The sequence below is a fragment of the Hesperophylax consimilis genome, chromosome 26 (assembly GCF_061612785.1).
Source record: "Hesperophylax consimilis isolate HC1 chromosome 26, BYU_Hcon_1.0, whole genome shotgun sequence".
NCBI lineage: Eukaryota > Metazoa > Arthropoda > Insecta > Trichoptera > Limnephilidae > Hesperophylax > Hesperophylax consimilis.
Window position 1 is genome coordinate 23,514,353 of NC_142861.1, and position 13,322 is coordinate 23,527,674.

The 13,322-nt window shown below is 36.5% G+C and overlaps 1 protein-coding gene across 1 annotated transcript in view; it reads right to left on the minus strand.

Moving 5' to 3' along the window:
* Positions 1–279: 279 nt before the first annotated feature.
* Positions 280–13,322, minus strand: part of LOC149411332 (uncharacterized) — a 130,859-nt gene continuing 117,816 nt past the window's right edge. Inside the window, exon 2 of the mRNA XM_089647382.1 lies at positions 280–3,022. Coding sequence (XP_089503508.1) covers positions 1,248–3,022 — 1,775 coding nt within the window. The 3' untranslated portion in view covers positions 280–1,247. The remainder of the gene's footprint in view (positions 3,023–13,322) is intronic.

Below are 13,322 nucleotides of genomic sequence, written 5' to 3' on the forward strand. Positions count from 1 at the left end.
CAGCTATTGCATACAGTTTGTTTGTGCCGACGCAAACGAACGGAAATTTCCGTTCAGTAATTCAGTGTTGCCAACGGATCTTGACCTAATATCGCCGTTTCTCATACATAAGGTAGCGTAAAGTAGCCGAATTTGCTGTTAGGTGGGACATTGGGACATGTTTAAAATTGATTGTTTTTACGTGAAAATACAAATTTCGTGGGGGGGGGGGTGGCTAGAGAATTTCAAAAAAATAATATTTGTCCCCAGAAAATAAAAAAAAATTCATGGGGCGGGGGGGGGTGGCTAGAGAATTTCAAGAAAATATAAAATTTGTCCCCAGAAAAATAAATTTCATTTTCGGCGCCGATTCTCGCTCTGAGTAGCCTAAATGGCGATATATCGCCCTTGTTGGCAACACTGGTACTGACGTTTATACATTCCGAATGAAGAAAAACGAACGTTTGCGCTAGTCTCACGGAATTCCGAATACGGAAAACGAATTCGGAAATCGAATACGGAAAACGTATGTATGCGGCCAGCCTTACGAGGAGGCACGAGCATGCCCACTTGTAGCACGTGGTACAAACATAGTGTTATATCAATCTTAGCAAACACTCTGTAAATAATGTCCATACATCTTGTAAAGTCATTAACCATGCACTAAAATGGAATTTCTCAATAGCAGAGTGGAAATCTTAACTAATTAACAACAGTTAACGAGGCGAGATTCAATAGTGACCCAGGAAAGATATTCAACACCGAACAGGTTTAACCAGTGGTTCCAACGACAAGACAAATAATATACTTTAAAATTTAATCATAGAATGTCAACGATGTGAGAAATACTAGAGTCGCTTTGCGACTACGAAAAGCGCAATATCAGATCAAAAACTATACTCGTGACTCGTGACGTCATCTTACAAGGAAAGCTTAAAAATTTCAATGATGCTGAGGAAGCATAAGCTAGTTGCCACTCGATTCCAACCAGTATTGACTGTAAAATATAGTGATAATCAAAATAATATGAACAGGCAATCTTAGATGCTCTTATAATCTTGTAAAATACCAAAATTTTAAAAAAAAAGTCTGAAGTGGGAACAGAAAGGAATTTAGGATTGTGGCAGGTGCCTTCGACTATCCAATCTAGCATTTCCTACATCGCTGACGGCTGTTGACATAACTTCGTTAAGCTAACAATAAAAATAATTGCTAATTTTGGCAAAACAAATAACAGTCATAATTTAATGCGTAGTACAAGTAATGGTTTACACACATACGGTGCTTCCTACAACACAATCGTGTTGACCTCCATCCAAGAGTTCAGAGTACCCCGATTCAACACTGCAAGCACTGTCGCTATCTTCTTCCGCCTTTTCTACTTCTGTGTTTGTCGTGTTATCAAAGTTTAGACTCTTTTCGGAAGCACCACAAACGTCTTCACCCAGGTTTTCTCTGCTGTCGAATTCATGGCTGTCGAATGAGGATACATTGGCTTCGTCGTCCGAAGGAGGGTAAGTCGCACACCTCAGGTAGCTCGGTCTCAGGTTCAGTCCATCGTGCTTCTCTCCAAGAGGGACTAGATTCACTTCATCTCCGCAACACACAGCGCCAGAGTCTGTCGAAGGGGAGTAAGATGGACTATCGTTAGCGCTGGAGTATGCAATCTCTGAGTCTTCACTTCTTTCGGAAGAAGTGCGGAAGTCTCCTGCGTTACTGTATCGGAAGTTGCCCTTATTAAACGATCTGAAATTCTGCAAGGAGTTGCTCCTTTCTCTGCTGAATAATTGCTCGAAGCTTTGGACTCTTTCAAGAACGCTGATCTTCTCAGATTCTTCTGGGTAACTTTTAAATTCGTTAATTGTGAAGTTGCAAGGGAGAGAAGCCATCTCGATATCAGAGGAGGTGACCGTGCTGGATGTTTCGCAGCCACTTGATATGGACCCTTCATCGCTGTCCAAAACCAAGAAGTTAGTTTGCGCGCACAGTTGATCCATACCATTGATAGATACTTCATCGTTCTTCTGCGTTTCGCTCTTGTCTTGGTTGGACAACCTTTCTTCTGTCTCGCAATAGAATACGTCATCTTCGGTGTCATCGGAGGCGACGTCTGTATTTTTTGGATTGTTTTCACTAGATTCTGACATGGTTGAGAAGCTAAATGATACATGGTGTGTAGAATTGGACACTCGTTGACTAGAATAGGGGTAGCTCTCATCACAGGTATCTTTCGATTCGTCACTAAGCGAGCTGATTGAATCATTTGCAGGTATTTCACTATTTACACGTTCATTGTCTTTCACCACAACAGCATTGTTTGTCGAACCTTCACTTTTGCAAAAAGCGGATCCCATGGTTTTAAATCTATTTTCTGGTACGGTCTTTCTAAAACATTTCTTATCACATTTTCTTCTTCCCAAAGTGTAAGATGGGAAAATATCTTCGGGTTGACAGCACATTTTTAATGAATTATCTTTGGTCCAAGTGTTGGTCGATCTCTCTCCAGTCATGGTCATTTCTTCTTCATCTTCTTCGGAGCACATCTCTTCGATAGCCATCAGCTTTGGTGCAGATTTGGACCTCTCTAGTGGTGGTTTATAATTGTTACCTCCGACACTGAGCAAGATCTTCCTTCTGGGCATGCTAGGGTTTTCGTAAACTGAGTTAGCTAAGCTTAGCCTAGCGTTTTGTTTGGCTAGTTTGTCTCTTTTAAACTCGAAGAGAGCTTGTTTGATTTTGAACTTCAGGTCTGTGGCAATCTTCTTGGCGACAGATTCCTTGGAACAGAGGACAGCGTGGCATCTGAGTTCGTGCTTGAGTTTCCTGCCTTCATGCCGGTAGACCCAGCAGAAGACCTTGGGGAACTCCGGCGGGCTGGAGCAGTAGGTGATGCGGTGTGCCCAGTACTCCGTGAGGCCGTGCTCCTTGGTGACGCCCTTGAGGCCGGAGTTGGTGATGGACAGCTTCATGACCACATCAGGCTTGGAAGACTGGTTGTAGTTCCTCCATAGAGTGGCCAGCGGCTTATCCACGCACCCTTCACCTGCAAACAAAAAATAAACACTGTTATTACACCATCAAATAATAATACCAATTGAAATTGTCAATTTTCAATAAGAAATACTATATGAAATACAAAAAATATTCAATTTAAAATTTAGTAAACATCATCACATTGTGATGGAACATCTTCTATATAAATAAAAATGATCGTTTGTTCAAAATCTTAAATCTCCGAAAGTTCTACGCGTGTGTTTTTATATACCTATATTATATGGATGTCACCTGTGGCAGATAAAAACATGCTTTTAAAAATAAAATTAAACAGCGCCATCTGTTGGACATAAAAGCAACGGGAAATTGTTTATCTATCTGCAGAAACAAACTAGGTCCAGCAACGCGTGGCGGGGTATAGCTATTATCTCCATATAGTATAAAACAGTCACTATCCGCGTTTGTATGTTTGTGCGCTTAATTCTTCTAAACCACGCAACGGATTTTGATAGGGGTTATCCACTATCATTTAAAGAATTTCTTCCCTTAGCTTTATATACATAATGTATGCATATTATATTTGTAGAAAGTAGAGAAAAATCGCAAATGTAAAAGCAAACCGTGCTATTTTATTTTATTATTTAAATTACATATCGGTACAAAATATATTTATAATCGCATTGTTCCTCTATCTGCCGACAGACTGAGCCTTTGCAACGCGTGGCGGGGTATAGCTAGTTATCAAATAAAAACTTTGTTAAGTTTCAGTGTTTCAATAAATATTTTTAAATAAAGTTCTGTGTAATATGGCGATAGTATTATTACAAAAGCCAAGCAGTCAGCGGCGAAGGTCATAAGGTTTTCCTCTTGAATTTTCCTCTTGAATCTCTCCCCACTGATGTCAAATATATCAATTCAGAAGCCATTCTATTTAGCAACAATACATCCCTCCCCACCGCACAGTGGGCTGAAAATCGCCTTTCATAGACATAGAGACTTGAATTTTCAAGTGTATTTTTTTTGGCTAGAAATGGATTCTGCTGATAAAATGAATGATTAAAATGAATCATCAACATTAAAAAGGGTTTTTTTCAACTTTGAGGATTTAAAAAAAAAATCGCACCTTGCGCCACAATATGAAGTATGTCAAAAAAATACAAAAAAATAGTAGTATTATCTGTGTGTAAGGATAGAACGGCCAACCTTATGATTCCAGAGATAGCCTCATTTTTAATGTCAGCGCCATACAAATTTTTCTTAAAAAAATTATAACTCCTTCATTTGTACACGCAATTGCTTCGTACGACATTTTATAGCATAGTAATGATCAGCAGAATCCATTACTAGCCAAAAAAAATGCCCTTGAAAATTCAAGTCTCTATGTCTATGAAAGGCGATTTTCAGCCCACTGTGCGACGGCAGAATCATTGGCAGGTTGGTTCTATGTTATTTGTATGTTCTATGTTGGTTCAATGCTAACGCTGTATTCAAAGTCACCAGGAATATGTCAAAGTCGTTTAAATTATACTTTATAATCATTTGCTGCTTAAGTAAATGAAAAACAAAATGTTTTCGTTCATGAATAATTAATTGTGCATTATTTCAGTTTTAAGTGGATAACTATACCGATATGCAACTGCATCCAAAAATATTTAGAAATATTCCAACAATATTTATGTAAAACAGTATTTTGCAACAACATATTGAAGAAAATATGAATATATCGTGCAAATTTTCAAATAACAGATAATTTACAGAGATGAATCATCAAAATCACAGTAATAGTTAGGCATTTATGCACGTAGACATTAAAAGATTACAGTTTAAGAATTCTCATTAGAAACCTTAGACATCTAACTACCCGTATAGAATACTAGCTTTTACCCGCGGCTTCGCTCGCGTGATATTAGGGATAAATCACTGTACGAAGAATCTTCCCACGGGAATGAAATGTTTTTCCGGGATGAAAAGTAGCCTAAGTCAAATCTCAGTACCTATTCCAAAAAAATCGCGTCTATCGGTCGGTCCGTTGCGTTGCGAAAGAAGGACAAACAAACACACTTTCGCAGTACAATATTTAGTTAGGATTTTCACATTTATTTTGCATTATCAGTGTTTATTTTGAAGTGCGGACACTTAACTATCATTGTAAATTTAATTAATTATTAATTAGTTGTACAATGTAGGTACATGCCTTTCTAACATAACCTAAACTAACACCGTGCCTTTTGTTTTGTATTGCCCCATTTTGCTGATCCCCACATACGTTCTATGTGTATATTCTTGGTATTGTAGGTAATAGGCATTAAAATCGCTTGACAAACTAAAAGAAAATCCGAGATACAGAGTTCATTAAGAGGAAGCTACAAGCCAAAAATGTGTATATTCTTGGTATACCTTATATTGTAGGTAATAAGCATTAACATCGCTTGACAAACGGAGTCTAGAAACGTTCGATTTCAAACACAAAACTGGTTTATATTTATTTTGTAAATAATTTTATAAGAAAGCAAAAAGTTAATCAAATGAAACTGTCACAGATAGTCTTAGCTATAATACTGTATTTTTAAAAAGTTGTTTCCTTTACGCGTTCATACATTTCTATTGAAAAAATATTTTTTTTAGAAGTATACATTTATATTTTTTACTGTGTAATTTATTTTTTTATTTGTAATCTACTCAAGCTAAACGATAGGAAAACCTTCAATTTATCTAAAGCATATTATTTTGGTATTCATAAGGTACACAAATTCGTTTAAAGATTAATCAAAATAGTGATTTAGCATTAAGCTTCGCCTTAAAGCGTGTTTAAAAGCATTTTATGTGATCCCAGTCAATTTTCTATTTATTATGACGTAATTAAAATTGCTACCAGCAAGTAGATAAGTACCTAACCAAAAACTTTTCGTTCTGATAGTTAAGTTAGGTTATTTACTTATTTATTTACTAACGGACATCGTCCAAATTACAAAATAATAACACGAATAAAGTAAAATGAAAAATACAAGAGTAGAAAAAGGTACATGAAAGCAAAGACATATGGTAGATATAATATAAGAAAATAAAGTGACAAGTCGAATCAAGTCAAGAATACGCTGTGGGTCAGGACCACAGGACACTTATAATATTCCGTCACTTGTTTAGCGACTGGCAAAAATCATTCAGACTTATCCCAAAAAAGTTTAGGTTTTGACTTGAGTTGACCAGTCTACACATTCTGGACAATGGTGAATAATATCCATAATTTGTCGAATGATGGTTGAGGAAGAGCAGTTAATTATTTCTGAGTCTGTGCGAGGGGATATTGAAGGGAATGAGTTGCAGTAGAGTAGATGAATCAATAATACCATTTATAATTTTGAAGAAGCAAATGAGGTCATTTCTTTCCCGACGGACTTCCAAAGGAGAGAGGTTTAGAGTTAGTTCAATTTCATCATATGAGTATTTGCCTTTTTCTAAACCTAGCCTCCTAGCAACCCCTCTTAAGAACCGATGTTGAATAATTTGTACATAAGATTAAGGTTTAAATATAGCAGTTTTATTTTCGATTGTATTTTGCGACTGTATTACATGTAATGACATCTGTTGTATTAGTTTTGAACAAATATCTCTAGGAAAAATAATTTATTTTAAAATACATCCTATTTGAATTTCACTTTAGTTTTCGTGAACGAATTAATGCAAATCTTGGAAGTGGAAATTAACTCTGATCGGACTGAAACTCGGCTGATAGACTCGTTGTCGATGACAATGCGTTTTATCAACATTAGGTGGCAATCACGCATATTATACGTATACATATACGTAATTCTCTGAAATTGGATGACATTTCAGCAGGCAATATACGAAATAAATGTCAGTCCTGCCCAATCGGGAATTGGTTCAGTTGTTAGCGCGGTTGATTCCAGTCCCTGGGGAGGTAGGTTCAATCCTCAGTCAAAGCAAAAAAAGATAAAAAATATATATTTTTAAATAAAAAAAAATAATCATCACACATATGTTAATTTTTTATTTTTACATATGTACCGGAACTAACCTAAGGTGGTAATAATAATATATAATAACTTAATTAACACATTCATGACCATAAATTTAATATGTAAAGTTGATAAAGTAATCGTGACTTTAGCATTTAATATTTATTTGTTTATTCAACACGGGGTGTCCAGAAACTCGGTGTAATGATGTTTATTTATGTTAACCGCACAAGAGTCTCAACGGCTTCCAACCGTCTATAGCACTCCCGATTGTGGTATGTTGTTAGGCTGAAGGTTGTGGGGAGGGGAAGGAGATGGGAAGAGGAAGTTGGGGAAAGACCTGTCTGTCACCAAACACGGCCATTTCAAGCAACTTTTCAATGTTTAATGATAGTCTTATACCAGAGCGTAACTGAGAGTATCTTCCACTCTGGAACATGCCACAAATATACAACATTTAATTAAAAATGAGTAATTTGTGAAACAACACAAATGAGATGTGCTAAAAGTGATAAAAAGTTGTGCCACGTGACCACCGATAACAGAAACAAGGGGGATGGGCCAAATGAGTGTAAAATCATACGCACAAAGTTGTCTGCAACATCGTTCACCTGTACTACTACAAATTGCATCTACGCATGGTGACACCCATGTTTCTACCTTCACAGGAAACGCATAATTTTCACCGATTAGTCCACTTTGACAGCACCAACGTGCAGTTTGTTAGTAGCTAGGCGACAGTCGGCAGGCTTCCATGCCATATCTCGCTCTGTTTCTATTATCCATGGTCGCTACTGTAGCAATCAGGAAAACCAAAATCGATTGGTGAAAAAAATCAAACCGTAAAAAATAGATGTATTATTGTACAGACTTTTTGTGATATCTGACTTTTAACACGCTATATGCAGGGTGCGATTAAAATGGATCCACGATAAATGTTTACGTAACGCATTTGAAACTTGTGTGATAACTTTGATGGAATAACTAATGAAAGATGGATGTTATAAGAGGAATTCATAAATATTCCTATCCATTAGGATTCCGTAGGATAATGAACGCTAAACAAATCTGTCATCAACACTTCTTATTTCTAAAAATAAATTGTTTGAACGATAGAAATAACTGTGGAAAATTTAGAAATATACATTGACGTGAACATACTAATTTATGTAAACAGTCAGAATAACAGGAGGATATGTATGAATGAAAAAGTGTGTTCCAAGAGAGAGTTACGTAACGGTTTATCTTCTCTGCCTACCCCTGCCGGGGAATGGCGTGATAAGTACCTATACAGCCTCCATGGTTGAGGGGTAATCGACTAACAATTCGGAGGTCGCCGGTTTAAATCCAGACAATTTTATCAGTTAATTTGTGTTGTTTTGTAATTAATTCGTTTAATATTAAATATGGAGTACGTATTTGCAGCACGTACCAGAGTGAAAGATACTCTCAATATGATCGTGGTGAAAGGCTACCATTGCTTGAAATGGCTTTAGCCATATTTTTGTTAACATACCTGATTAGTCAGGTACTTCCCCACCTTCCTTTCTCAAATATCTTCCCCATTCCACTACCTTCAACCTCAAATACCTACCTAAATTGGAGATGCCTTAATTTCACTGCACAGAGATTAATGAGTATTGCTGAATAATTAAAATTCTTTTAAAAACGGAAACGCCGGACGTGTCCTAATAAAATTTTAGTACTTTCCGAATATATCTGAACACGTGTTCATGCAACTGCGTTTGCCCTGATATATACAGAGAAAACACGAGCAACGCATTGAACACGTTAGCTAGTATACAATAAATAAAATAAAAAATTATATACAGGGTTTTCCAATAAGAGGTGTTATTTTGAATATCTCGCTATTTCGGTAGATGTTACTTTTGAAGCTGTCATTTTTTGACATTTGCCAAGTAGAAACTACGCCATTAATAAAAATGGAACGATACACGCTTCAACAAAGCATAGAAATTATTAAAATTCACTTGAGTGAATCAAATGAAAATCATTTTGAGTGATGAGGCCCATTTCCACCTCGGTGGCTTCGTCAACAAGCAAAATTATCGCATTTGGGGCTCGGAAAACCCAAGAGTTATTGTTAAAAGGCCTTTCTATCTTCAACGTGTGACTGTTTGGTGCGGTTTATGGTCCGGCGGAGTCATTGGACCTTACTTTTTTGAAAATGAGGCTGGAGCAATAGTTACGGTGAATGGATTGCGCTATCGAGAGATGATTAATGATTTTTTATGGCCGGAATTGGATGGTATTGATCTGAAAAACGTTTACTTTCAACAAGACGGCGCTACGTGCCACACAAGCAACGAAACCATTGATCTTTTACGATTGAATATCAAAATAACACCTCTTATTGGAAAACCCTGTACTACCTGAAAAATTTCGAAATTTCCACTGAAATCAAAAGATTTGTAAGTAGGTACTTAAACACTTACCCACGAAACTATAAACCATATATTTTAGGTAACATTAAAAACAAATCGAATAAGGATTTTTCCATTTGTCAAACTTCGCTATCTCAAAGACAATTCTTTTTTCAAACAAAGTTCAAATAAACATGACGTTTTCACATTTGAAAGAGGTCAAAAAAAAGACTTCGCTACGCTCAGTACGAAATTGTAGATCTGCAAGATTTGAATCAGCTAATTCAGATCTTTCCAGTCTAGACGCAAGGCTGTTACCGCCAAGCCACGGAAGTCATTTTTAGGTTAGGTTAACTCGTTGCAGGGCCGGCCCTGTGCAAGCACAATTGGAGCAATCCGCTCCGGGCGTCAAATTGCCAAGGCGTAAATTCGCCCATACCTTTCAGTACTAACACATCGCCGTTGAGATTATTTTTCATAAAAACAGCGCTACACAAAAAATACAACCTTTGCTTGCGCCAGGCGTCGTTCGGTTCAGGGCCGTGCTTGACTCGTTGGTAATAGGCCCATAGGGCATATCTTCTTTAAAAAAACCGATATGTATTATGTTTGAAGGGCCTTGTAACCTAAAAAGGAAGTATTTTATTCATGCAAATAAGTGCTTAACAGGAGTTTATAAATAGGCGAGATTGATGGGATATTTTTTTTATTTATATACCTACATAGTATTCACTGCACGTGTAGAGAAGCAATCATTTATATTCTTAGATTGACTACAACCTTGGGTCAGTATGACGAGGATATCAGGAAATAGTCTGCGGAAAACGAAGAAAACCTTTAAGATAAATAACTTATATAGAAAATCGATTACATTGGCTAGTAGATGAGATGACAAATACGTTGAGTTACATTTCAGCGTCGCGCGTTCGATTCTCCTCCGTCATTGCACAAGCTACATTTAACGGTTATAATGATGGTAGTAAGAGTTTTTTAAAATATTTTCAGGTTATTCGTAACGAGAGAATGTTTGTCTTTCTTTTAAAACAGAGAAAAAAATAGATTAAGTGACGGACATAGTTGATTTAATTCATGATAATTTAATATGCTAATTTATTAATAATCTCTTCTAATTATTCGTAATCCGATTAAATACGTGAATCTTAACACTCAACGAATGAAGTGATAGGTTTCCTGTTAAACTTTTAGTATAAAATTAATGTATTATCGTGACGTCGGAACACGTGTTCATAAATATCAAAGCAAATGAAAGTGCATGAACACGTGTTCCAATATATTAGGAATGTATTAAAAGTTTATCAGGAAACGGCCTGAAATCTCGTTTTTAACCAGATTTTAATAACTAGCAATACTCATTTTTTTCCAGGTGTTAATTTGACAGAAAAAGGAATGGGGTTTTTCTTTATGCGATTATCGCACAAGAGTTCCAACTGCCCGAGCTAGTATAACTCATAACCAGGAAACTCAACACAATGACAAGTCATGAAAAGTGATGATAAAAAACTAGGTTATTTAGGTTAGGTTTATAGGTTAGTTTTTTCAATGCTTTTAATGACTTTACATAACTCTTTAAAGATGTGATCATTTTGATGATTTATCCGGTCACCATAGACGAAGTGGTACGAGGAGGAAAATGTTAAGAACAACATAACATACAGGTTTAATGACTATCATTGTTAATAAAGCGATTAGTTCTGATGATTGTTCGGTAAGCAGTGACATGGTTTTATCATTAGAAACACGGATAGTTACGATAAAGATTGATGTTAATAATCAACAATTTCATTTCCTCTGCAATTATCTGTCATTCTAAGGTTCTCCGTAAGGTGAACCAATCAATATGATATAAAACCAGTTAAGGAGATGTAATGCGAATTAATGAACAAATTTGATTACCTAGAAATATTTATTATAGAAGTCCCCGCATTCCGAATTTCTAACAATTTATTTCTCTTGAAAACTTAAAGTTTTTAAATTACTAAATTTGAAGATAATATCGATTCATTTGTTGAGCCGAAACGGTAATTGTACGAAATTCGCACGATAGAAAAATCATCGCAAAGTGTGCCCCGAAAATTATTAAACACACATTTTACTCTGCCATTTGGCGTGTTATAGGTAGAAAAAAAAATTACGGTAAATGTAACTTAAGGATTTGTTGAAGTTTTATTTACATAAAGCCTTAGACACATTACGCTATATTATGCGCGTATAATTTGGGTGTGGCATATACGTATAATATGTTGGGGTGACACACTACGCTAGAACCTTCCCCAGGAGAGGGGGTCAGATCAAATGGAGAACTGCCGCCGAATATCATATCTTTGTATGGGATCTGTCACTTTAACAGATGACAGCCGCGTAATTACGGAGTCGCATTAAAGCCAGTTCTTTCACCAGGACGTTACAGAGAGTATCTACCACTGTGACTGCTAAAATGGTGGCCGACAACGTAAAGCGTATTCATCCTGTAACATTGTGTAATTTAATTTTCTACGGATATTTTTACGGATATTGTGTCATTCAAACATAATTTAATATCTATGACTAAAGTCTACATTTAAATTGACTTGTAATACCTACAAGCAAACAATATAAACTCGTATCGAATGAACAATGATTTATTTTGATTGGCACACATCTGTAATGCGCACAGACCCTGGTAACTGTTAGGTTGGGTTAGATGATTGATGCTGCATGGATTTATGAATTTACATGGTACTTAGGGAAATTACCTGTATTGATGTACATGACGATGTAAGTCTCAGTAATTACCGGAACTAGCAAACTATACAGGGTGTATAAAAAAGATAAAATCGGAAACATCGCACAATTATGTCTTTGCTGAAATGTTATCATTCAAAGGCGAAACGCTCCTAGAAATGGTTTTAGCTGTGTCTAGTGACCAGATATCATGAATAGTCAGGTACTGCACAAGTTCAAAGCCATCCTCTCTCCTACTTACTCCCTTCTGCCTCGCAACTTGGTCGACAGGCAAGGCCCTCGACTAGCAATCTGGAGGTCACGGGTTCAAATCCCGACGTGCGCAAGGAAAATTTGATATAAATAATTTGTATTACATCACAATTTAATAATTTTAAATTATATTTAGTATATTTTGCGGCATGTTCCAGAGTGGAAGATATTCTCAGTATCGCCCTGGTGTAAGACCAACATTCAGAATTAAAACTTTGCTTGAAGTGGCTTTAACCGTTTTTGGTGACCTGATCTAAATAGCCAGGTAATTCTCCACCTTTCACCTCCTCGTCTCCATCCCCTCTCCACTACCTGCAGCCTCGCAACATACCCCAATTAGGGATGCCATAATCTCTCCGGTTCCAGAAGGTTGGGAGCTGTTGGGAGTCTTGTGCGGTATTCAGATTAAATAAAATAAGAAAACTATTGGATCTATGGCCGCACCAATTTATTGGTTTGACTGGGGATTAAACCTTTTTTCACAGGGACTGACACCTAAGCCAAATCATAAATCCTAATTGCATAGTACCGATATTTATTTTGTATATTAACTGCTGTAAATTTTTAAATATAATGTCATCCGATTTCAGAAAAATGTATGAATGCGTGCGAATGTGTGCACCAGCCCCATCAAAATACAATGCATTGTCATCGACAACGAGCCTATCTGCGGAGTTTCAGATGGGCTCGTTGTCGATGACAATAGGATGTTGGAAAGTGGGTTAATTTCGAATTCCAAGATTTCACTTCATTCATACATTCATTTGAGAAAATAAAAGTGTAATAAAGTGTAATAGACGTATTTAAAAATAAACGCTTTTATGTTCGGTTTTAAATAGAGATTTTACTTCTACAGCACTCAGTCTACTTTAATCCAAACATCACCCTTTATTTTAAATTAAAATTGACAAGTTACCTAACTGCAAAAATTTCAGTCTGTGGTTAGAATAAACAACTGGAATTAAGATAACCACAGGTGACTTGCACGTCCAAA